The 26,067-nt window shown below is 47.4% G+C and overlaps 1 protein-coding gene across 3 annotated transcripts in view; it reads right to left on the bottom strand.

The window, feature by feature from the left end:
* Positions 1-22,972, bottom strand: part of LOC135904428 (uncharacterized) — a 31,321-nt gene extending 8,349 nt beyond the window's left edge. Inside the window, exons 1-7 of one of the 3 annotated variants that reach the window (XM_065435229.1) lie at positions 22,444-22,972; positions 21,167-21,483; positions 19,473-19,795; positions 16,835-17,207; positions 14,501-14,760; positions 13,009-13,123; positions 11,526-12,429 (exon numbers count right to left, since the gene is read on the bottom strand). In XM_065435229.1, the coding sequence (XP_065291301.1) occupies positions 12,055-12,429; positions 13,009-13,123; positions 14,501-14,760; positions 16,835-17,207; positions 19,473-19,795; positions 21,167-21,483; positions 22,444-22,726 (2,046 nt within the window). In that variant the 5' untranslated portion in view covers positions 22,727-22,972 and the 3' untranslated portion in view covers positions 11,526-12,054. Of the gene's footprint in view, positions 1-11,525; positions 12,430-13,008; positions 13,124-14,500; positions 14,761-16,834; positions 17,208-19,472; positions 19,796-21,166; positions 21,484-22,443 lie in introns of those variants that run through there. The other 2 variants (XM_065435228.2, XM_065435230.1) reach the window with 2 other exon arrangements.
* Positions 22,973-26,067: the final 3,095 nt, after the last annotated feature.

Here is a 26,067-nt window from a genome sequence, read left to right as displayed (position 1 = left end):
AGAGAGATAGATAGATAGATAGATAGATAGATAGATAGATAGATAGATAGATAGATAGATAGATAGATAGATAGATAGATAGATAGAGAGAGAGAGAGAGAGAGAGAGAGAGAGAGATAGATAGATAGATAGATAGATAGATAGATAGATAGAGAGAGAGAGAGAGAGAGAGAGAGAGTCGCGTTGTAAATTTGCATTCGGAGGGAAGCGAAGTTTATCTTGCTTCTCCGAAACCAAGAAGCAGAGGGACTGATGGCTACCCGGCGTGGTTGCTCAGTGGCTATGGTGTTGGGCTGCTGAGGACGAGGTCGCGGGATCGAATCCCGGCCACGGCGGCCGCATTTCGATGGGGGCGAAATGCGAAAACACCCGTGTACTTAGATTTAGGTGCACGTTAAAGAACCCCAGGTGGTCGAAATTTCCGGAGTCCTCCACTACGGCGTGCCTCATAATCAGAAAGTGGTTTTGGCACGTAAAACCCCATAATTTAATTTTTTTTAGGGACTGATGGCTTTCTAGTCCGACGCGTCCGCGGCTCCCATTTCGCTTGATACTGTGCGAAAGTGTACACCGCATGGCACGTGATGATGCCCTTTAGCCGGTGGTACAGGAGGTGCGCATTAAGCGTAGGTCGTACGTTATACACAGAAACACGAAAGAGGCGCGTACATCACGAGCAGTAGCCGCATTATTTAATTTCAGCAAAACAACAAGGAAGTGAAAACCAAGTGTACTAAGAGTCGTCACACGAACTGCACTTATGTTTGCGAAAGAGACACAATACTATTAATAGAACACATAAGCAACTATCAAACTAAGTAACATATGTATGCAAAAAGCAGGCTAACAAATGCGGCTTAACGTATTCCTTTGGAAGCAACCGCAGACATGCAGTTTCCTACAATATACTAGAGGGAACTCTGGTGCTCTAGTCGTTGACCCAACGTGGGAATGATGGGAAATACATGGATTTGTCTGACTTTCGTACTTATGGATTCAGACGTTGTTGTGGCTTCGTTTATCACACCATATAAATCTTACTGTCATGAATTTCAGAGCAATCTATACTCTTCGAAGTACAGAAGACCCCGCGAACACGCACACTACCTACTAATTGCAACAATGGAGCTTGTCCAGGTAACGAAATCGAAACGCGCCAAGCGTCTCAAGGCACTGGCATGCACGCGATAAATTCATAAGGGCGTTTCGCATCCCTTCTCGATACATGCGTCTGTGGCTTAATAGTTTCAATATCAGGCTTCCGTGCTAGAGTTCGTGTACTCTAATCCTGCCATCGAACAATTTTAATAATGTATATTTAATTATTTATTCCGCAGTGCATTGTTGAAAATGACGAGTTTGCAAAGTCACAAAGCCGTTTGAAGTCAGAAGGACGAAGTTTAGGCAAATTCATGCACTTCCCATAATTTCCATGCTGGTACAACCACTGCGATTGCTAGAGTTCCCTCTAGTAATTATTGTATGAAACTCTATGATCGCAGCGATAGCAAACACCTGGGAAACATTTGGCGCCATAATTCGCAAATGTGCCAGCATATCCAGGTATTATGGTTTCGCAAGTTTAGAAAGAAACTGACTGTGCCCTCAAAACAGATCACGGGCACATCACCACTGTGACGGCAGATATTGAACAGTAGTGACGTGGCAAAAAGCTATCTGCTGTTACGAGACATGTGCGCCGAATTACGTTTTGGGGCTAAGCATCGCAGTGTTCCGAGAAGTGTCGGTTGCTGCGAGCACACAAGCAGCCTTTCGCAGACGGTCTGCAGTCGTGCTTTGCGTGCAAACCGCCCGTAGCACGAGATAATGCTTTTGTCAGAGAAAATCCGAAAACCTACAGAAGTGAGAATTTTACATATTTCTTAACCGACCGTGCGCAATACAGCCGACACTATACGTAAGGTCGCGTCATCCGTTCAAAAAAATTAGACAGCCCAAAAAATGTATCCAAATCTTTTTCTGTGAAGTTTCTGTCTGTCAATTGCCTGCATATTACAGGCTTAAATTTTTTCTCGCCTCGTGTTCATAACTTCGCAGCAGGCAGATCGTCCGGAAGTCAGTCAGTTAACTTAAACAAAAGGAAATAAACGTCAGGTATGCCGCTACGTGTAGACAACACATGGACTTCGTAAAGCCGAATGGCAAACTAAAAGTTTATAAGCATTCTACAAACTTTTAGCGCTGACAATCTTCAGCGTTTCTACTGGCTCTAGCGTATGGCCAAAGCTGTGGGACTATGCAAGCACCCTTTCACTGTTGTCGCTACTGTATCGATACGGCACATAAGGATGCACGCCAGTAAGAACACGGAATATACTTTCTAGGGATAAAACATTACACTATAGTTTTCTTCTCTCTTCAAGCGACCACACAGCCGATTCAATTGAAATGAATTGCATATGGAAAAATAAAGGCAGATTCAGATGACTTCTGGAAGCGCAATGGCGGAATCCTCAATTTTTGTCTAAAATGTTTACAGAAACGGCTGTAAATGAGAGAGAATAAATTTGAAGCGCCACTTTTACGACGACGTAACTTTGCTCCAAAAACAGGTATACACTACAGGAAAGCGACATCAAAATCACGTGATATGCCCCTATTGGAGCGTCTACCGCGACGACTATGATGCACTGATTTACAGCGAACGTGAGCACGGCTTCATATGGCTTACGAGAGCGTTGCAAAAACCTTTGAGGTTACTGCGATTTGTTTCGTAACAATACACAATCTGCCAAATTTATTTCAAATGCTTATAGGGACACTAAAGTGAAAAATAATTTCTTCTGCATCAGTAATTTACCGTTATACAACACCAAAAACACCACTCTTGCAACGCTAACACGTTTGGTGAGCCAGAAAAAGCGCAAGAACGAAATACGGGTGGCGACGCCTACTTACGTTCCCGCACCTGGGGGCTGTGACGTCTTGGATTTTGATGGCACCTTCTAGGGCCTACTAATTATATATAGCGGTACAGATTGACTACATTGTGTTCTGAAGGAACCAAATATTAAACATGGCAAGTTTCGGGAACCTTTATTTAGCCAACGCGGCCCAAATGCGAAAACATACTTTGGAATCCCTGACGTCACGCTGACGTAACGGCGCTGGGGTTGCGGCGCGAAATTCAAATACTGATACTTGGACCTTCATTTTCTCATCTAATAATCAAACTATTTTTTTTAAATGACTGCCTGCAGGGTTCTCAAACAATGCTTCATTAGTCTAAACTGATTTATTGTTTCGCTTTAGTGTCCCTTTAAGCATCTCTACGCCTACCCAGCGACGACACCCATCCGTCCGTCACGTAAGACGTGGGCCGTATACCTTCAAGGTAGGGCTTAAAGCAGCGAGCGAATTCAGCTTCGTGATGCCTCTCGCTTCATCACTAACTGAGTGCCCAGAACACGGAGCATATGAAGCTACGAGCACTCGGCGCACGGTGTCCTCATCGCATGTCGCTTTCAAGATCGCGAAGATCGAGCGCCTTGCTTCAACGCGAAATAAGCGGCGAGAACGTAAGTCCACGCGGTCGCGCCATACGCAGCCGCCGCCGGAGTACTGTTGATCACGATTGATAATGTTTTGACGCGGATGCGTAAGGCGCTAAAAAGTGATAACAGCTTACCATAGTGACACATGTAAGTGCGGTACGTCTTTATCGGGTGACCACCTTTCACCGCCTAACAAATGTTATCGCACAGCGCAGGACTCGCCTGTATGTATCGGAAGTTTCTGGAATGTTATCGATGGTTCCATCCGCTGTCTGCAACCGAACGTTGTGTAATTTGATTGCATGCGTTCGCGACGCGAATAATGTAGAACTTTGTTGAAGTCACGTGGGTCCTAGCGATTGCTCTGGAACGTTCGACGACTGATGTATAAAAGCCGACGCGCTTGACCCGCTGATCAGATTTTCGCCGATCACCGAGTGTGTTCGTCGCTATCGTTGCTCTTCGAGTGTAGCCTGCTTTTGAGGGCACGAGTTCGCCCAATAAAACGCCAGTTTCGTTAATCACAGTTTTGCTGTATTCTTCAGCGTCACTACTACGTGACAATAGGAACATCACCAGCGCACCGGGCGCCTCCACCTGCAGTAGTTTGATTGCGTAATCAGTTCACCTTGCGCCGCCGTCAGCAGCAGTTCGTGTCGCGGCAGCGCTGTCCTTTATGCTGGTCAGACCAAGTGTCGTAACATTGATAATGACACCGGGCTTCGTGGTGATGAGCAAGCGGCACAAATGCTTACACATACTTGGACAACTCCCAGAGATGTTCTTGCGGGCATTCTTTTTTTCGGACGTCCTAATTCACGTAGTTGACAGTATTGTGATATCTATGTTCATCACGGATTTGAAGAGATGCAAGCTGGATGTGTAATTAAAACAAGTTGATTTTTCTTTTGTAATTTCGCAAGTAAAAATTGGTGACCCGAATTAAGCATTTTTTTCTAACAGTCAGGAAAAGTGAACTTGTACTTAAAATGTTACAGCCTTGATTCGAATAGGTTAGATGATGTCGCAGTAGGAGCATTTTCGAGGCTGTGGCTTGTAAGGAAGCACCATCCTAACGCCATCATCAATAACATATACTTATACGACTGTTCATTTAAATCATTAGTATTCACGCCGTGAATCAGACAATGTGTATATCAGTCAGGCTAATCTTACTTTTCAACTTCACATTAGACGCAACAAGAAATTGTAACTGTAGAGAGTAGTAATCGGTCGCACAATCAACCAGCCACCACAAGCTAGGCATGCGAGACACGCTGATCCTCACTTGACGCCGTGTGTTGGCGCGCAACTTGAGCGTCTCCTGGAAACCAGGGTGCGCAATGAGTGCCGCGTCGACGTCCTTGAAGGCTCCCTTCTCGAGCAGCAGCACCTTCCCACCGGCGCTTTCTTCGGCCGGCGTTCCCAACACGACCAGCTAGGAAGCGAAAGCATTTCCGCAGGGTCGTTTTCGCTATCGTCTTCGTTGCCATCATTATGAACTTCATCATCATCTTTATGTCCCATGTAGGACGAAGTCCTCTCCAAGCGGTATCAAATTACCCCTTGTCTACTCTGCTTCTATACCATTTCATGATTATGCTGCCAATCCCTTGGCACATAATCTGTATCTCAGACCACTGGTTATCTGCCCTACGCATCCCATGTGCTGTACAACTCCATTTATACTTCTTAATGCACAGCGCTGTCTTTGTGTCTCTTAACGTTACACCTATCGTTTTTCGCTCCATCACTCGTTGGGCGGTCACTTTGTCAAGGACCAAACCGAACTATTTAGCGCAATGTCTACGCTTTTGTGTAGATGTACGCCAGAGTGAACGTGGCACGACGGGGTAAACTACACGAAGAGGACAGATGCGTTGACTAGCTGGTGAATTCAGTCTTACAGTAGCTGAGGCAGTTGGCACAAACGCACGGCGCCATACTTAAGCCGCTCGGCTGGCCGGCAAGTAAACGAATCGAAAACAAAGTATTCCGGGGCCAAGGTCCCCCAAAGGAGGGAATCACAATTAAACAGGCGCAGAACGAGTCAGAACCTGATTGTCGAATGAGACCGAACGTCCAACGGGTCACGTCCCCGGCAAAACGATGTGTCCAACGAGTCGAGTGCCTGCTATTGGACACTCAGCTGTTGGACACTCGACTGGACACTCCGTCTCGTTGGGAATGCAGGCTCGTTGGACGTGCAAGCTCGTTTGGCATTCGTTGGAAATGCAGGCTCGTTGGCCACTCAGGCCGCAAGTGCTACAAAACTAGACAAGGATAGTAAATTGACACAACTTTACATCAGTGAAGTCGTCATTCGTACAACGTGTCCCCTCACCCTATATATGTTGGTTGTAATGTGTTTTCTTGACGGCCGGCCGGGCAACTTCTAGTATTGTGGTTTTTGTGTAGGAAGCTTTAAAGGGCCCCTGAAACGGTCCGGACAAATTTTGTAGGTGCGTAGGGTACAGCTTAAGTAGAACATTCGCACCACAATTTAAGTGAAGCGTTACGTATTAATGGAGCTGCAAGCGATTAGAAGTTACCCTCCTCCCTAGCTATGCTTTTCCTCCTCAACTCGCTCGCCGAGCGAGCGGCGCTAAGCTCCGCCTTCACTCGTTCAGCGTCACGATGCGACGTCACATCGCTCACTTCCGGTTGTTTAGGAGCACGCCCCCTCCCGCGCGAGACCTCTCCGCTAGCCGCTTGGCCGTCGACCGAGAGCTATCGAAGCAGCGTGCGGTGCGAGCATTCTGTCGTAGCGCCGAACGTGTCCGGTACTCCGCTAAAAACAGGCAAGCTGGTCATTTCGGCAAATGACTGGAGGCATAAACTCAAGCTGATGAAGGAACTTTAGCGTAGACGTACGTGAGCAGCCTGATCGGTCTGCACGGTCCAGACACTTGCTGGCGCAGCGCTTAACCAGTCAAACAAAGCGCTAATATTGCTCTAACCAAGTGTAAAGCATTTTAAACATTTATAAATCAACGTGTTGATGATTACACTCCTGCGAAAAATACACACCAGCAGCAAAGAATACACTTCGTTGCTGCTACTGTGTATGGTTGAGCTCTGTGCCACCAGGTGGCTGCACCGTGCAGACCGTTCACATTTGCCCTTCTGCTCATCTCGTGGCTCATCCCGGCACAGTCAAGCGGCCAGACCCTGTCCCCTTGCGCTTGCGTTTGCCCTAATACTGGACTCGTGGTTTGCAGGTCGCTAGGTTTGCAGTCCACAAGGCAACAAAGTCGAATCATAGTGCTCGCGAAAAGACTGAGACCGACTCTGACCGTGGAGCTCTCGTCAAAATGGAGTACGTTGTAACACAAGCAGAGGACACTTGCTGTGTGCCGGAAGTGCTGAAGTGTACTAAAAAACTATTCTTGTGTATCCTCTTTAAGTTATTTTCTTTTTACAAAAACAAAGTAACTAACATTCCAACTATTACGAGCATCATTTGTTCACCATAAAGTTGGAAAAATTATCGACCACGCGCCCTGGTCAGCCAATCAGATAGCTCGCCCATGTGACGTAATATGGGTTATTTGCATCATATGGGTAGGGGCGGCTTAAAATTCCGCCGAGCAGTGCGCTGCGATCGGCAGCGATGGGTATTTTTAAAACCTTATAATAAATTACACGCTTTACGCAGAGCACTTAGATGCATCAATTAATGATCAGAAGAACCTACTCTAACGCCTCAGTACGTTTGTAGAAAATCGCCAAAATCGTTTCAGGGTCCCTTTAATAGTGGACGACTGTGAATTAAAAAAAAAAATCAGCTGATGGCTAGCACAAGTGTCCTGTTCGTGTGACCCAGCTATCTCGTCACATGTGCTCTTCGCTATGTTGCATGTAAGCCAGACAGCCAAATTCAGAACCCTCATATAGCGTGGTTAATCCAAAAGCCGCAGAGGTGAGCAACGGTAGCGAGCGCACTGAACTGTTATTGCAGACCGCATTACGCTGGCGCGCTTATTAAGTAAACACATCGACTGCGATTTCGCCCGAGGCCATCGCTCTTAACAAGAGAGCATGTATATACCTTGCCCCGGACGGTACCGAACTTTTTCATAGCCGCCATGGCGGCCACTGCAGCCCCCATGGCCGCCTCTGCTATCAGGTTGTGGCCGCAGCCGTGGCCGATGTCCGGAAGGGCGTCGTACTCGGCCATCAGGCAAACTGTGGGACCTTCGATGACGGTATCCGGTGAAGCAGCAAGAAAAAAAGACTATAAGGCGCCTCTGTATCCGAGCATAAGACAGCGGAGTAAACGAAGGTGGCAACGAGATAAAATTAGTTCTTAGCTAAAAAAAAAAAAACAAGCGAGACCAAACGAGAAACGGATCAGAGGGTGAGAAGTAAGAAGGAATAAAAAAATGAGACCATGACAAACAATAAACACAGGGTAACCCTAGTGACCTACGGACCGATGCAAATATTTTGATGAATTCGACCACAGAACTAGTGCCTGAGTTGCAAAATAAGTGTAGGCAAATGCTTGCACGGAGATCTAAACGGGAAAAGTCGCCGTGCTCATCATATTCACTGAAATCGCGCCTCTTTAGCAGGCAGTGCGTTACGCTTTGTGAAAACGTCCGCGTCAGATATTTTTCTGCGTCTACGGCATTTCTATGGCATTTAGCTTTCGTTCCCCATCCCAGTACGGCTGGCCAGTTTTCACAGGCAAACAAAACTATAGGTACCTAAGGCAATAAATGAAGAAGCGCATTTCGACCAGGCATAAAGCAGAAAGCACACACGTGCACTTGCTAGCAACCGTACGAGTGAATTCGGGGTGAAATTTGGACACGACACTGGCGTCAACAAATGTTGAAAAGGTGATCCCTCTCAATATGTTATCGAGAGTATGACAGTATCCCGTCGGGTCACTGTAGATAACGCTGAAATATCAAGACAATGGCTGACAAAAAGGTTAACGTTCTGGCTTCGGCAGTTGGTTAGGCGTGTCGCATATTGCGACGGAGACGAGTAGATGCTGGTGACTAATTGCCACCGTTTTGTCATATCACTCTAATATATATACTCTAATCACATTCGTTGCCTCCAAGCAATGTAAAAAAAAACAGGAACGAAAAAGTACACGCTGCTTTTTTTACGTTGCACAATTCTGCGCCAAGCGATACAAATCAAAACTCTGTACAAGTACGCGGAAGCTACTTTTTTCTTTCTTTTACAATGTCTAATTGATTTATGAAGCTATGAGTTTCAGCAATACCAGACCAACAAGCCTTGGCCTGCGCAGTTCTCGAGGAAACGGAGCTCATGCGGCGCTGCTACTACAAGGCGAAACATATTTTCGTTTTCCGAACTTCAAAAGCGTTTAGGCTTTGACTTAACGTTATCGTGTTGCGCACGTCAGTAAGGTTGCCGCTCTAACTTACCATCGCTGCCGCCAGGCGCGAGAGCCTCTGCCCGAAACGCCGTGTCCAGAAGGTACTTCCTCTGAACCTCAAACCCTCGCTCTTCAAGGAAGCGCGTCAGGAGATCGTGAGCCTTCACCTCCTTGTACGCCAACTCGGGATTCATCCAGATGTCCTTGCTGAGCTGCCACAGTTGGCTGGCGCTTTCTTCGATAGCTTTGTGGACGGTCGGCGAGAACTCTGAGCTGGCCATGTCGAGGAGCGTTAATCGATTAGCGATGATATGTTAGCGACTGGAAACAGAATACGAATAAAACCGACAGTGCTGACAGGAAAAGGATCGAGTCAAATGCCGATGATGGCGATCCTTTCAACAATGGCACAAACCCACTGCCGGGGGGAGTAAGGGAAGAGGAGACCAAGAACCAGGTGATACTTGAATAGCCCGAACATAAATGAATATGTTAAAGAGAATGATTAAACAACAAATATTTAGCAATAAGCAGTGTTCTTTGCATAAAAACACCTTACAAAGTGTTTGTTCTCATTTTTTTTTTCATGTCAACCGTGGCTTATACCCATTATAAGCAAAGAATCGTAGAAGAACGTCCTCGTGCTTGGTTTTCTTGGATATTACGCCCACGCACGCTCCTGTACCGCCTCCTCCGTTCTAGCAAAGCAGTGCGCTAGATATGCTGCTTGAAAAAATAAACCTGTGGTTGTGAGGTGGCGCCGTTGTCTGTCGATTTCTTACGACTTGAATCTTCGCGCTGTTTCTGCTCAAGTCACGAACAAGCCGGTCAGTCCGAGTGCGTCTTACGACCCAGAGAAGCAAACATGACTGCGTCTATAGGCAAAAAAAAAGTCTAGATCAGATTTCTACCCCGCGCTCCTGGTTGCATTGTTATTGTTCATCTTACTATGCAGCGGCAACTCAGCGAGCTGCGTAAGAAAAGTAGAGAAGAGTCTCGACAGCGTTTGCGCTTTTTTTCTTCATTAAATATTGGTTTCTTCATCTCCAATCTTGCTTATTGCGTTTAAGCTTGCTAGGCGCCAATGCGGTTCGTTTGTGCCTGCGTAGCAAAGCATCTCACATGCGCAAGTACATTGGCAAGAGCACACCACCGCAGATGTGCCGACGTATGTTTCGTTTCAAGACAATTGTTTCGAATCGTGAAGAGACGCCCGTGCATTTCCTCCACTACTGCCGTGGCCTGGGGCGTCGGAATCGGCTATCTCACATGGCAGATTTATTCTACCTCACATGCCAGATTTTGGCCTTCTTTCAATCTTAGCCGAATCTCCACCGAATTCGTTCCAACGGGCCTGCACGCACTTCAACAGCTTCCCCGACATCACCCTCGCCCCACTGTTCGTGCAATGACACAGCGCGGACTGCAGCGCGCAAAGTGCCGCCAGGGTGACACAATCCGCAGTTCCAATGTCTCGATGTCATTGCCACAAATCCTTGCTGTGCAATGGGCCTATTGTCTCACCACCTTGGAAGACGCAGACCCCGAAGGAAACATTGGCAGTGGCTTAGCTCGGCTATATGGCAGGATATACGTAGTGAAAGCTAAGGCATAGCATGGTTAGCCTTGGTTAATCTTGATTGCAAGTCCAGGTTAGTCTGGTTGTCTAGCTATGCTGCGGCGTTTAGCCAGTTGATCGGCGCGCTGCTCGTCTGTTTCCTGGGCGATTCGTTTGCTCTTCATCTCTTTACGATGTAGATTCCAGGCCTCCCGCTCATCAGAATTGTCGCCGTCCATACTGCCGCCTCAACTGAGGTTGCGGCACACGCGAGCTCTCCTTTTCAATCCTCCGACATGTTATCAGGCATGCGACGCAGCTGGCGAAGCGAGCGGAGGCGAGCGCAACGACGAGGAACGCGATGTGACGTCATAACAAACGGCGGCGGCGAGCAGGTGCGGCGCTGCGCAGCGGCGGTACACCTGTGGCTCGGTGCTACTAGTGGCGCATGCGCAGTAGTGACTAGAGAGCGAGCGAGAGAGATATAAATATCCGCGACGAGGCGCGCGTTGTGACGTCGTGTGCCTCCTCGGAGCACCGCCACGGCGAAATCGCAAGTTCGCGGCCAGTAAAGCTTTCGCTTTAAAACACTTTCACGCTCAGTGTGGAGCATCTGGACCGTTCGCGGAACGTTTCGGCAGGGGTGCAGTCAAGAGGCGATGGTTAGACATCAAAGCAACGGCGCTGCTTCCGCTAACCGAATGGCGGAAGCCGCGCCTAAATTAGCCTGCTTCTTACGCACTCTCCGTAAACCATGGCTACCCCACCGGATGTGTAACTCTCTCCCGGCGGGTTTGTTGTCGGGCCGCGCATCTCCTTCGATATCAGCCGCTCCTACACGTAGCCGCGAGCACAAACAACACAAAAACTCCATTGCATGCGTCTTGCAAAAAAGGGCGGGCCATTTTTTATATCTACCGGCCATGCACGCTCGAAACTTTCCACTCGTTTTGCGGAAACTGATATACGTAAAATTCTATGCGTTGTTGCGAGCGTGCAATAGGGCAGAAAGGACTGCAATCGTGTTTTTCCACACGCGTAAGCATACTCTACAAGCTTGCAGATGTAGGGAAAACAATGATGAGCGTACTTATCGAGTAAAAGTAAAGTTTATTTGGCCAGTAAAACTGATTATGCCGCAGACTTTGACGACTTTCAACGACATAGACTTCTGTACATTGTTCTGAACTTTCTGAGTGATTGATTGACTGATTGATTACTATTGTTGATGACCGCCAACTCTCTGGTAAAATACTCGCGCAGTTGAACTGGATGCTAGCAGACCTTTACATTGTCACAAGTTAAGGCACTAGTGCAGACAAGATGCATAGAAGCCATCGTTATTGGACAAAGAAAGTAACACGCAAAGTCGGTCATGGCTAAAAATGTGTTGGAATGCAATGTCCAAGGGCTGTGTTCTTTAAGTGTTCCAACAGCGTTCAGAGTACAATGTTAGCATCAAAGCGGTCGAAATAGAAGTTACGAGAACCATTGTTCTCGTGTGGTCGTGGTTACGCCTTTCTTCCTTTAATTAGGGTGCCGTATTCGGGTTCCGGTCACGTATACCCCGTGTCCAACAAAAGCGGCTCAAACCGCGTTTGTTGCGCGGGCTCCAAAAATTATGGCCGTGTGCCATTTCGGCGGCGAAAGAGAGCCCTGACGAGTGGGTATTCAAGGCCGCCGCAGGCAGCCGCGAAATCGTCCCACTGCGGGTTCCACAGACCGAGACACCCCGCCGTCAGGTTGTCGCGTAGGGCGTCGGCGAAGCGCGCCATCTGCCGTGGAGTCGTGTACGACAGCCAGACGTCGTCTCGAGACGCCACGACGCCGTACTCGAGGTCGACCACGCTGAAGCCGTCTCGGACCAAGCGGCACGCCTCGAAGTAGGCCATGCGGCCTGGCACGCCCGTCGCGTTTCCGGCGGGACCGAAACCGAGGCGCTCCTCGCTTGGAAGCACCGAGTCCGAAGTGTTCCCGTCGTAACCTCGAGCCACCTGATGCAAACGAAACACGAGCACCACCGCATTTGCGAGGCGGCAAAAGTCATGTCATATATTTACCAAATCGTAGTTAGTGTCATGTGTTTTCGTCGACGTGCGTGATGTCTCTCGCGATGGTTGCGGCTCCTTGTGCCAATATCTTGTGCAGAAAAATTAAGCCGCAGTGTTTTAGTCATCTGGCTCAGAATGTAAATGTAGCGCATTAGCCTTCGCATGATGCCTGCAGTCGTAAACGTACAGATAGCCGCACCGGTTAAATTTACGAAACACAAAGTGCCACTGTCCATTTCGGGTGGGTGCGCGTTAGTAGATAGCGACGGGTAGTTGGTTGCGTGACAAGGAACGACGGTTGAGGCGAGGTGAAAGGAACTGCCTGAAGCTTGTGACCACTACCTCATGCACCTGTGTTGTGCAGTCTATAGGCAGTAATTTAGCAGTACAGCAATGCCCAACCATACAGGCTAAAGAGAACTTTCACGCAGAGCCTATACTTGAGTGTTAAAACATGCGCTCCGAGTCACAACATACACTCATTGCAATTTAGGTACGCCTACTCGCGTGTCAGGCGCTTACCCGGAAGCTCAGTACATCCGCGGGCAGCATGTAGCAGACGCTGCTCTGCTCCTCTTGACCGAGAAAGGCACCGACGTGGCGCCACAGCGTTTTCAGGGTCGATTCGTCATAGTAGCTGCATGCGACGGAGCCACAGAAAGATGCAGAGATGGAATTTATTAGCAGTTCTGAAAGGAGGACTTCTGTTTGTTAGAGCTACAAATGGCACAGCTGAGGCACTTGTGCAACGTCTGTTGCGACGAGGAAGACAAGTCTTTTTGAATCGACCTGGACTGAGGTTTCGCTTGTCCACCCACCGCTTGTACATAGCGGCCTGCGACCAAAGAGAATTCAAGGAGTGACTTGCAGTGCATTAGGACCATGGAGCTACGTGGAACAAGCCACGCGACACGGTGGGATCGCGGGGTCACGCTTGCCGCTCTACTGTCGCTGTCACGTGTCCGAGGTTCTACCGCAAGAGGGAGCAGCTGGATGTGTCACTTAAAACAAAATCAATCTTAAAGTATTCGATGGTCATGAGTATATGACGCTCACAATAAATACAAATACATGTGTCATTACATTAATAAAACCGCAGACATTGTTGTAAATTTGTAAGAATGTTGCAATCCGGAAAGGGAAGTTTCATGGCCTCCGGTAAAGTTCATGTGCAGGTGGCAGCACGGTGGGGATTCCGGAAAAGTGATTCTCACTACTCCATATATTTACTTCCGAATGGGCATAAAATTAACCTCCTAAGCGAAAACCAAACATGCCACAACCTATGAATGTGAGCGAAAGGTTGTTTTCAGTAGAGCGATGTGTTACGCCTGTTCATATCTTGCAGCATTTCGGTTTTCTTCTGACCCTTTGCTTGGCTCCAGCAACTTCCTTGCTGAAATTGTTCAAACTAAATTATTACATTATATCCGACAGCCAAGTGTCGATTATAATCTTCGAAATAAACCAAGCAAGGTGTGTAGCGTACAAGGCCTATATATATGTGCGAGCTTGACGCGTAATTTTTACAGAAACTATGATCGATTGCTGCCTAATGTGCTACATGGTTCACCCAGCGCCATCTGTATTCCTCAGTCAAAGTATGAAGAAGGAGTTGTACTCGGGCCAGTTCGTACAACACTTGAAAAACACCGCACGTAGACATGGTCTTCTCTTTGCGGAGTTACAGTTTTGAAGCCAAGTACGAATTCTATTACGGCATCTAATCATGTGAAATTATTCACAATTTCTTCTGCGTCTTCTAATTCTCTCTCTCCCCCTTGCCTTGTATTACTGCTACCGAAAAGGGAAAGTCGCGGCAGCTCTTCGATCCTTCAGCCCCTAAACGAGATCGTGTGGAGCAACAGAACGCTAAACAGCACTGCGCATGCAAGCACCGTGTACATAGAGGTACTGCGAGGTGTGGATTCTGCCAAGCAGCTCTTCGGTGTATTACTCCAGTGCTCAACATAACTTTGATTGCATTTCTACGTTCCCACACGTGCTCACCGACCTGAAGGTGTGGCCAAAGTAGTCGGCGGGCTCGAGTACTGGTGGCAGCAGGTACACAGAGGCCGCACCCAGTGCCGCTGCCAGCGAGCGCAAGCGTGTCCCGCTGGCCACGTGTTGGCCCATGGCAACAGCGAGGCTCAGGTGGTGGACGTTTGATAAGTGCGCGCGCAGCTGGATCAACGCCCCAGGAAGCTTTGACCAGGTCGACGGAGTCAACGCTGAGTCGGGCCAATGAAGAACTACGCCATCGAATGCCCGATCCTACAACAGAGTGAAGGCAGATCACCTGTAGGTCAGTTGGGAGCTTACTGGATGCATTTTCATTCTCGTCATCAGTTGACCTCACTTTATTGTAAAATGAGGTACTAGTTTTCGCATTGTGCTGACGATCTGGTAAGCCTGCGGTATGCTGATTACATATTGCGTAGGTGTCCGGGTGCTCATCCTGACTTACCCTCCACTCCTTCCCCATCCTCTCGCTATATGCATCTTCTTTATTGAGAATACATACGTAATTCTGGGCATGCATTTCACACGCACATTAACATCCGTGTTATTGCTCGCTCGACGCCCACCAACACGCAGAGTGTCAAATCATTAAATGAGTAGTGGCAGGCAATATTCAAAAACATTTCATTAAATTAAGGGCCTGGATATGAAACCGTACACATATATACAAACAAGCCTCAGAAAGGCCTAAATAATTTCATGTAAAAGTTTTGCTACAAACCAGCTTCGGTTTCGTTCCCTTGGGGGTGTATGTATCGCGGCGTCCTGCATGACACAGTAGGTGGTCTCGCTGCAGCTAGCTCGGTGCCATAGAATGCCGCAAGATGGAGAGCCGGTCTAGTTCGTTGAAATTTATGTTTGAAACTTCTATTGAGTTTCTATAGAGTTCCATGGGGCCAGCCATCATTTAATGGGGACAACGGTTACTACATGAATTTGTCTGATCTTCGTGCTTGTGGCATCAGACGTTCTTGGGACTTTGTTTAATATGCTTTGTTTGATTTTTGGGCCCAAATTTCGAAGCAATCTTATTTTCATTAACGCGGAAGGCAATAAACATCGGCGCACATCCATAAACGGCACTTTGAATTGTGGCTTTTATAATACAATATTTTGCGGAAGAGAATCAGTTTGCAAAGTGAGAATGCCACCACAAGCCCGAAAGACGAAGTATAGGCAAGTCATTGTACTAACCAATAGCCATCATTTCCATACTGACCGAACCACCATGTTTGTAGCTGCCGTAAATACTGGCGCCAGAGTTCCCTCTAGCTTCTTTTTTGAAGCTCTGTGACCTTTTATATGGCCATATCACACCGTGCAATGAGTAGCAGCGTAGCCGACGACCTAGAAATCAAGAGTGAGGGTCAGAGCGCCATGATGTCCCACCCCTTACGCGACCCCGTTCTTCAAAGTGAAGTAAGGACACAGATGCCCCTGGAAAAGGAAACCGAATCTAGTTCGTAGAAATGCTGCTACAGTACACTGCGATACGCTGTGTAAGTTGCTGTGATGCTAATTTGCAAGCATTTGGTCTAAAGTTTCGAGAAGGACAATCATTTAACAAAAAAGTCGCAGTTTCGCCCGCAAGGCGAATCATCGATTGCTATAGCGAATTAGTGGACAGCTAATGAAGTAAGGATAGCAGTTTTATCGGTCATTTGAACTCGTAAACATTCGCTTGCTAACAAAATTAACAAGGATGGTGTCACGCGCGCCCGAGCAAACATGAACACATCTCACTCGATGACCGCGGAAACTCGCTGTCGGAATGCTGGAGCGAGGAACCGCGGTAGCAGCAGCGAGCGAATTGACCTTCGTGCTGCCTCTCGCTTCGCTTCAACGTGTACTAAGCTGCGAAAACACAGCGCACGCGAAGCTAGCAGCAGTCGGCGCTATGCCCCATGGCAGATCGCTTTTAAAATAGGGCCCGCGTGGCCGCGTGTGGCCGCCGCGCCATACGCCGCAGCCGCCGGAGTAGAACGCCTCCTATCCTCCGTTTCCTCCCGCCGGTGCCTTGAGTGCCACAGAAGACGGCGCGCTTCCTACCCGCTTTCCTCCCTTGCGCGTGCCAGACTGAGAGCCCACCGTCGGCTCGCCCTAACATGCTTTTACTCGCACATACAGCATACGGCGCGTGGCTACGATGTTATCACCCTTGGACCTTATACGGAACGTTACGGCGATGCCGACGGTGACGACGACGACGACGGCAGAAATCACCCTGGCGCGTCCAAATAATTGCTATCGAAAAAAAAAACAGAAAGATACCACCTAAAATGTCATGCCAGCGTAGTCCTTTAAACTGTTCAATTTAAGCACTTACCTGGTACCAGGCCCCGATCGTAGGAGGCAGGGCTCCGCCTTCCGCCAGTCTGATCAAGTCATAAAATTGCGGCGAGTCTAAGCCGGAGCCGTTGCCCAGCATAAGGAGAGGGCGCGGGAACCGGTTTTTCGGCACGCGTCTGAGAAATTCCTGCGCCAGAATCTCCGGATAGTCGGTGCCGGGCTCCATGTTGGCGGCCAGCGATGGGCAGCAGAACAACACCGCGGTGCACAGGGCGAACGGGAAGCGCGCCAGGCCGAACGAGGCACCTGCGTAGGGGGCGACGAGACCCTCCGAGTCGGCGTGGAAGACGCATGCGAACCGATGCCGGGGGTCCGTGTACAGGGTGTCGTTGGCGTTCACGACCTGGTACCTGCGGTGCGTAGGTTGCGAGGGCGGCTATTTGAAGGAACACCGACGAGAAAAACAAATGGTTTCATCTGTGCTTGGATATTGCCCTGCTACAGTAGTAAAAAAAGTCACTCTGACCGCGAGATCATGCTTGGTACTTGAGAAAGACCCAGCAGCGAAAGATGGTCAGCGACGCCGGCTTCAACTTCTCGCACCAGCCCGACGTGACGTCGCGGATTATGGCGCCTCTGCTAAGGCGTAGCTATAGCTTCAAGAATGTTTACACAACCACAACAACCAAAATACAAAAAAAAACGAAGGCAATTGTGGACAGCGTTTTGGAAACACGTTAAAAGAAACGGTAAAGATAGCGTGTCTATCCCATCGCTTGTTCTAGGTGATGACGTATTCCACGGTGACATCGATAAAGCAGAGCGTCTTAATCGGTATTTCAGTTCGGTTCTGACGCCATTGATCGCACTCAGAGACGACCGTCACCAGTTAGACCAGTTAGACTAGGACTTAACACTAAAGAAAATATTGGTATCAGCACGTGGGGCATTCAGGTACACCTGCAAAGGTTAGATAACTCAAATGAGTGCGGTCCTGACGGTTTGACCGATGCGTTTCTGAAGCTTTGCGCACCAACAGTGACACATTACTTCAAAGTACTTTTCGACAAATCACTCTTTTCCCTCAGACTGGAAAGAAGCAATGGTAGTTCCAGTTCATACATCTGACCCATGAAGCGACGTCTTTAATTACCGACCAACATCCCTCACTTGTAGCATACAAAATTCTTGAACATGTATTGTATGTGCTAGTATAGTTGAACTCATTACTAAGTATTCATTACTTACGCCAGGGCTACATGCGCTTCGCCGGGGATTCTCATGAACTACAGAATTGACCGAATTTGCGCATGACTATAGCGTAAGCGTTTGACAAAAGAAAAACAATAGATCGTACTATTCTAAATTTCAAAAAGGCGTTCGACACTGTGCCACACTGCTTATTTCTTAAAGAAATGACCACGAACAGCATTAATTCTCGATTAATTTCATGGGTCACCGATTACTTAACGTTGTGCAAGCCGTTCGTTATTGTTAATGGTGCCCGGTTCTGTTCAGCGCAGGTAAGGTCGGGCATCCCCCAGGGCTCGGCGTTGGGACCGATTTTATTCATAAAATGTATGAATGACATAGCTGAAGGTATAAAATCTCACATACGGCTGTTTGCAGACGATTGCGTTTTGTGCAGGGAAGTTGGTGTTGCACAGGACAAACTTTTTATTCAGAGACTTCGTTAAAATCAGCGATTCGGGCGCCTGTTGGCACATGCAGTTGAACATAAAGAAGACAGTTTACTTGGAATTCCCTCGTAAAAAGTTGCGCTCTCAAACTTCATACACGATTCACAATGCCAATATAGTTAAGTTTACCAAATACAGATATTCAGGAGTTTATTTTACGTCTACTTTAAATTGGCAGCGACTTGTTGATTATCTAGAAGGCAAAGCAGGGCAGACACTAGAGTTTCCGTTGCCGGAGTGCGAAGAACTTTAATATGCCAACTAAAGAGTTCCTTTTTAAAACATACGTGCGTTCTGTTTTTCACAATAGTTTTTTCACAATATCTGTCATACAAAAGTTGGTATTGACAGGCATATTTACATGCAGGAACCTAACTATCATTCCCACAGAGTAGACCACGAGTATAAGGAATTTGAATTCACGCGCAAAACAGAATTACTTTGCGTCTCCTTTTTCCCCAAAACAATGCGTGCGTGGAATAGATTAAGATAAGTCTGTGGCGTTACACCGTCTAATGAAATAGCTTTTGCACTTGTAAAATAATTGCTTCTCGAATTTGATTCATTGAACATTCGTGCTGCTCCCTGTGATCCCCACTGTATTTATTAGGTTCTTTCTTGTTGTTTTTCTGTGTTCGTAGGCGCTGGTACACAGTAAACTTTTGTATAGTACTAATTTACATTTTCCTGTTATATTAGTGAGTTTATTGTAGGTTTATTGCTATATAGATTTTATTAAAGCACTAGAGTATATTTACCCGTCTTCGTCGATTGTGAAGAAGCTTTTTGCCGGTGCTTTATGTATACGATTTGCTATTTATGCTGCCTGTGCTTGTTACCATCCTGTATGATTTGAAATTGTTTTCTGTTTTTCCCCCACTGTAGTGCCACGAGGCGCTGTGGGTATATCGTAATTAACTAAACAAAGAAAATCGCTGGGAAAGCGGTCATCAAGACAAGCTCCAGTGAACGTACCAGGGCAGGACAGCGTTGACAGGCGCCGTCCATGGCCCGAACTCTGGAAGTGCCCAGGGTGCGACTTTTGGTGGGGAGGTGGTGTCGGAGATGAGAAATTTGTAGAAGCCTGCCGAGGATATGACAAGGCCCAACGCGATGAACGCCACCATCACCATCACGGTTACCATGACGCAGGGCCGGTTGCAGCACCCCTCGGCTCCATCTGGCAGGTCTTTCCCATAGTCATCCTGTTGCCAGTGTAGCGCCATCTGAGGAGCGTTGCGGCAGGGGTCCGCGAATGATCGCCACCGCATGTTGCTTTTGGGGAGAGGGTAGAGGCCCTGTAATGGTTACGGAACGTCGAACTGCAGTTGCGTGCGAATTCAAGCGCTACCGTACTTGCTCGAATATAGGTCAACCCCGAATTGAATTAACCCCCTATATACTGAATTCGCCAAGAAGTAAAAAAAAAGAGAGAATAAATTAATTCGATACAGGTGGACTCCTATCTTTTTTTAGAAAAATGAAAACCTTCGAACATAAAGAATCTCTATTTACCATAAGCTCGGCTACTAAATCTCGCTAGACAGTGGATCCTCCTCGGAATTTTCAAGGAAGCCATCCCCTTCAGGTGCTTCACAGGCATCCTCGGCACCCCAAAGAACGTTGCACACCATGTCGTCGAATGCGTTTGATATGCTGCATTTCTTAGTCAGTCTCGATAATGTCCAGATTGGTCTTACGGCGGGCGCATCGGAGGAAGTCCGTTAGCTTGGTACTTATTTTGGTTTTGTTCCCAAATATCGTTTGAAATACTTGGTCAGAAATATAGGTTGATAGCTCATATTTGGTAATATTTTCGAAAAAGAAAAAGGTCGACCTATATTCTAATAAATACGGTATTCTTCATTTTAGCTGAGTGCGGTATATTTGGCCAAGTACACTGTGGCATTTAAAGCGAAGTTGTCTCAGCAAACCTTCCCAAAATTTTGCTGGTTTGCTGTAGCTGCGGCTGCTATTGTTACTGGGAGCTACTGTTACTGTCTTGCCAAAATGCTTTATTGAGAGAAAATAAGATATGATTTGTCCAATGGTGGTATCGTACCTCCTAGCACAACAAACCGATGCTGTAGCCACTAGGCCACATTTTTTTATCGTCTGTTTTTATACAGAATACAGAAATATGTAAAATTTGATAAGAGATTTGAGATTGACAGTCAATGCTTGGCCACGGTGCAAATCTTACCATTTCATCAAAAATTCTAGCGAATCGAATCGGTTTAACCATTATGGCGGACGTTCTTGCAATGCTCTTCTTTAACTTTAAAACAATTGTTGGGATAAGTTGGAAATAGTGATAAATAAATTGAATATCAAGACCTGCATTATTCAAGGCCATGCGCTTCCTCCAAATGTTATACAGAGAAATGAGCATTCCAAATGGCAAGTCATGTTCACAAAAACCTTCACGTAAGCTAACGGTCTGACAGAAAAACGCATGTAACCAGTTCTGCACACTGCAAGTTCTTTTTTTCCCATTTAGGATGACAATACTTGGTTTACTTGCAGATGTATGTGGTATATGGTTTACTTGCATCTCTAGTATTTCTTTCACGCTAGCTGCCAGAACGCATGAACGTTGGAATAACCAACTAAAACGCACTTTCGCATTAATTGAATGGCTATTGCTGATTATAGAACTCATTCGTTACCCTTGAGTTGTAGAGACGATGACCGATCACTCTGGGTGGTTGGTGCATGGCGCCAGCAGCAGTCTGCACACGTCCGCAGGGCATGGGTGGCGTGCAGAACTTTGTCATCCGGGGCATTGCCCGTGTCGCTACTGGGTACAGCTGGCGATAGTGACAGGCCGAAGGGTACGGTGGTGCTGCAGGCGCTGCTGATGCTTGCCTGCTTCTACCACACAGGGCGTGATGATGGCTGCGCCAGGACTCGGCTGGCGAAATGTATCGGTGGGGATGGTGGTTAAGCGCCGAGTCGGCGACTTGGAGAGTGGCATTCTGCGGTTCTGCAATGAACGTAAGTGTGAGACATGGTCGTTGAATGACCCCTCGCCTGGTTTGAGCACTGTGAACAGGCGACCGCTTTGCGTAGAAAGCGCATTGATGATTGCGTTTGTAAAGTATCACTCCACTGCGGAAGTACAGAAGCACGCCCAGAAGTAGGAGACATGGTCGGCAAACCACCCGTCACCTGGTTTGAGCATTGGAAACAGACATGCGCAGTGTGTAGAATGCGCATCGACGTTTGTGTCTGTAAATTATCAATCCGTTGGGGAAGTATGGAAGTATGTCCTGAAGTTCGAGACATGGTCGGTAAAGCACCCGTTACCCGCTTAGAGCATTGTGAAAAGACAAGCGTGGTGCGCAGAAGGCACATTGACGATTGTGTCTACAATGTACCAATCCACTCAGGAAGTACGGAAGTATGTCCTGAAGTACGAGAAATGGGTACTGAAGCACTCGTCCCCTTGCTGTGACATCGTTGCTAGTGCTAATAAGACTAACGAAAAAAAAGGTCGGACAGGACAGAGCGCTAGTGTCCTGTCCCACCTTTTCTTTCCTTTGGTCTTGATAGCGCTAGCAACTATGTCACGGCGAATGCATCAACACCAACTAGCCCAACTTTCTGCGTTAATTATTTGTCACCTGGTTTCAACGTAGAACGTACATTGACGATTGCGTCTGCAAAGTATCAATCCGCTGAGGAGTCAGGAAGTATGTCTGCGAGTACCAGACGTGAATGGCAAAGCATCCGTATTCTGGCTTGAGCATTGTAACCAGACAAGCGCGGTGCATAGCACGCACTCTGACGACTGTGTTTGCAAACTATCAATCCGTTGCGCGGCCAGAAAACAGCTCAGGTTTCCAAGGAAAGCTCGCGCTCCCTTCCTTTCGAGGGTGCCCCACTTGCTGCTTTAAAGAACCGAAGGTACAGGAATAAATGCCACTGCGAGTCACGGCGTTACCTTCTTTTTGGATCGGACCAGACGCGTCCCGTACAGGCGCAGACGGCGGTTGGCGAGGCGGCGATTCCGGGTGCTCCGTCTGCATGACCGCGTCGAACGTCCCAGCATCGGTCGCAGCGGGTGTGGAAACGCAATGTGCGACTCGTGGCATCACCTTGTTCGATCTTGCCGTGCTAGTGTACGTCCTTACGTCTGCAGCTTTGTCGTCGCCGAGCTCTGCATTTTCGAAAGCGGACGCTGTTCTGTGGCGCTTACGTGGGTCTGGGCACCGAGACCAATCCATAGTACATATCGAGCGAAGCGACCGCGGCGGACAGGCCGAAGCAAAGTTCTTCTTTCTCCTCCTCGCCTCACTCTGTTGTTGTTGTTGCCTCAAAACATGGCTCGTACCCACGAGGGGGATTGGCCACACTGTATAGAATGAAGCGAGCGCCTAACAACATACCGAAAGGGTTAAGGGCGAATATTTAGAACGAGTCATTTGGCAATAGCTGATAGCACCGATTTTGTGAGTACCTATACATATACTCTGCCCCTCTTCACGTACCGATCGCGATGACCCTACGTGGTCCACGTGCGAAGCACGAGTCACGTGTCTGCGGCAGAACGCAAAATCGGGAGGTGATTCAGCCGAATGGTAATGGGATTCAAGGTAGTCACCCGAGACACAACTGCTGGGGATATTCTCTTTCCAGAAACGCTACGGTTCAAAGCTGCAAAGGAACTGAAGGCCTGTCGAGTTGGTTATTCATCATGGTAAAACATTGCCCGCCTATTTCGTTATTTGGGCGGGCGCTGCAGTTTTAACATGAGCGTTAACTGGCTAGCGATCGAGATAAGGAGAAACGTATGTAGTGTCGCTGAGAAAAAAAGAAATCCGGTAAGAACAATCTCGGCATGTTTGTCGGCCTTAATGCGATGAGCACTGAAGCAATGTAGTACACCCCCCTCTGCCAAATTCTTCACTCATTCACGTAACCTTACCCATACCCATGCCCATGCGATAAATGTTAAATTATCTTTTCATCATACAAGAGCGGCACACATCGAGTAACAGAAATCCAGTGACACAAGTTGGCGTGAAGAAAAACTCTGAGATACCGGCACAGATACCGGAAAATGCGCAGGGTATCCTAAGAATGCCAATAACATTAGAAAATCCGCGGAAGGATGGAGCTGGGGTCGCTACAGGAATAGGCAACATTACAAATATACAGAAAGACGATTTTAGGAAGAGAAAGGACTTAAAGTATAACGAAAAAGCAATACGCTAGGCTGCAGTAGATGTAGTATAACGTGATTAGCTCAAGCAGGTAAGGCGACTACTTGCCGCGGTCACGTTTGTCAATAGAAACGGATGTCAATAGAAATCATGATCATGATCAGCGAGGTCGCAAATTCGATGATGGATATCGTGATGCATATGCCGCGGATAAACGCTGGAGGTCTGACTTCGTGCAAAGATACACGTAATAACTCGACCTCAATATCGTCGCATTTATCAAGGGTCTCAATAGCTGGAAGCCTGGACCCCGTTGCTCCGTTCACCTTTGTTCTGCGACCTCGCCTTTGAGTCTTTACTAGTTATCTGAACCTCCCTACATCTCCCCTCTTTTGTTTCTCTCTCTTGTCGGGAAAGAAATATATGCTTGGTGTCTTGTTTAGGTTTTAGAAACACGTTACATAATCCCGGGCACTTTTCTTGTGTTTCCTCTGCAAAATTGATTTGGGAAACTGACAAATGGCAGAGTGAAGCATTGGCAGGCGGACTGTCCAAGTCTGACATTGCACAAAAAAGGGCCACTGACCAGAAAAAGAAAATTGAGCTGTAATATTAAATTAAGGTTCAGATAGAGAAATTATTCAATCTATTTAAATAAGGCCATTCGAGAAAGACAACCACCGTATGTCTAAATGAATATTCCAAATTTCTAAAAAAATGTTAATAAAAGTTCCATAGAGTGTGTTTGTCGTCAAAGGGATTGTTTGCCTTGTTTGATGCTTGTAACGCCGTCATAAAGAAGATTTCAGGCCAACTTAAAAGTTTATCAATGACAAAAAAAAAGGAAAATGCTGTCATATCTGGTGCTCCAGAACAATGACAGCCACGAAAAAAAAAAACCGAAGTCACACTTTCGCCCTAAAGGCAAAGCATCAATTGCGATAGCAAATTACGGATAGGTATGCGAAGTAAGGAGAGTAGTCTTATCGGCCGTATAAACTTCTAGACATTGGGTTACTAACCAAACAAGCATGGCGTTACGGGTGTAGAGGCAAACATGACCACATCTCACTCAATGACCGTGGACAGTCGATGTCAAAACGCTGACATGAGTAAGAGCGGCAGAAGCAGCGAGCGAATTTACCTTCGTGCTGCCTTTCCCTTCAACGCGAGCTAAGCGGGTAGAACACAGCTTACACGACGCCATAAGCCGTGGGTGCACCGTAACTCTGCACTCATCGCAGATCGCTTTCAAGTTAGGGCTCACGCGGCCGTGCTCAGCCATGCCTTACGAAGCCGCCGCCGAGGTAAAAGCCCCCCTTCTCTGGGTGCCTTCTTGCGCGCGATGAAAGACGGTACGCTTACTCCTCTACTTCCTCCCTTGCGTGCGTCAGATCGAGATACCGAACACCATGCAGACGTCGATGGCGACGACGAGTCAGTGGAAATGGACAGACAGACAGACAGACAGACAAAAAAGTTTAAGTACAAGGTCCTGAGAAGCTTTGCGCGAGAGCAGAGCTGCGGGCCGCTCCCAAGTGGGACTGGTAGGCCGAGCCTAACCGCCGCACCGCGGGCTCTTTGGACAGCCCACGCCTGCCCGAAGTGTCCGTATACTTGATATCAAAAAAATAAAGAAAATACACACACGTCAACCGGGCGCATTTAGAGGAGTGGAGTGCCGCTTGGTTGAAATATCTACTGCAATTCTAAAGCACCACACAGTTTTCGAAGAATCGAAACGTGGTGATAGTGGCAAAAATAGGTTGATCATTGTAAATTCTGACAGCGAGTACTTACGCTACTTTTTTGAACTGAAAAACGTTTATTGTATAAGGAAGGGGTTGTGGATGCAGGTGGGTGGCTACACATGCTTACTCAATGAATGGTAACTATCGTGCTAAGTCGACCATGTGTTTGTGCAGGAATTGAATCATCTGAAGAACCACCGCAGGTATCCTGCAGCACAATCGTACAGAAGAGCCTCGAATTGAACTTGTAGTTCTCGCAGTAGACTGCAAGAACTGTTGTTGTCCCTCACATATACTATCCGAAGGAAATAAATGTTCAACAATTTCGAACAGTGAATTCTCGAATCCAATAGCGAAGACTATTCTATTTGTATTTGAAATTTCGAATGTTAGCTCAACCTTTCTATTAGAAAAATAACAGCTGCTTTAACCGTGGTGGTGATGCGACGGTGACGACGTCATGGATTATAACGCCGTCTGCTCATTCAGGTTTCAAAAATTTCACCGATCTACAACGCAAAACAAACCTTGAAGTTTGTGACGTCACACTGATGGACCGGCAGAGAAATTTCCACCAAAAATAACGATAAAATGGAACTTGACCATTTATTTTCTGATGGCCTATTGCCGCATGATTAAGAGAAGTATAGC

This window comes from Dermacentor albipictus, chromosome 7 (assembly GCF_038994185.2).
Source record: "Dermacentor albipictus isolate Rhodes 1998 colony chromosome 7, USDA_Dalb.pri_finalv2, whole genome shotgun sequence".
Taxonomy (NCBI): Eukaryota; Metazoa; Arthropoda; class Arachnida; order Ixodida; family Ixodidae; genus Dermacentor; species Dermacentor albipictus.
Note: the sequence above shows the minus strand (reverse complement) of the source record. Positions and strands in the feature narration are given on the sequence as shown.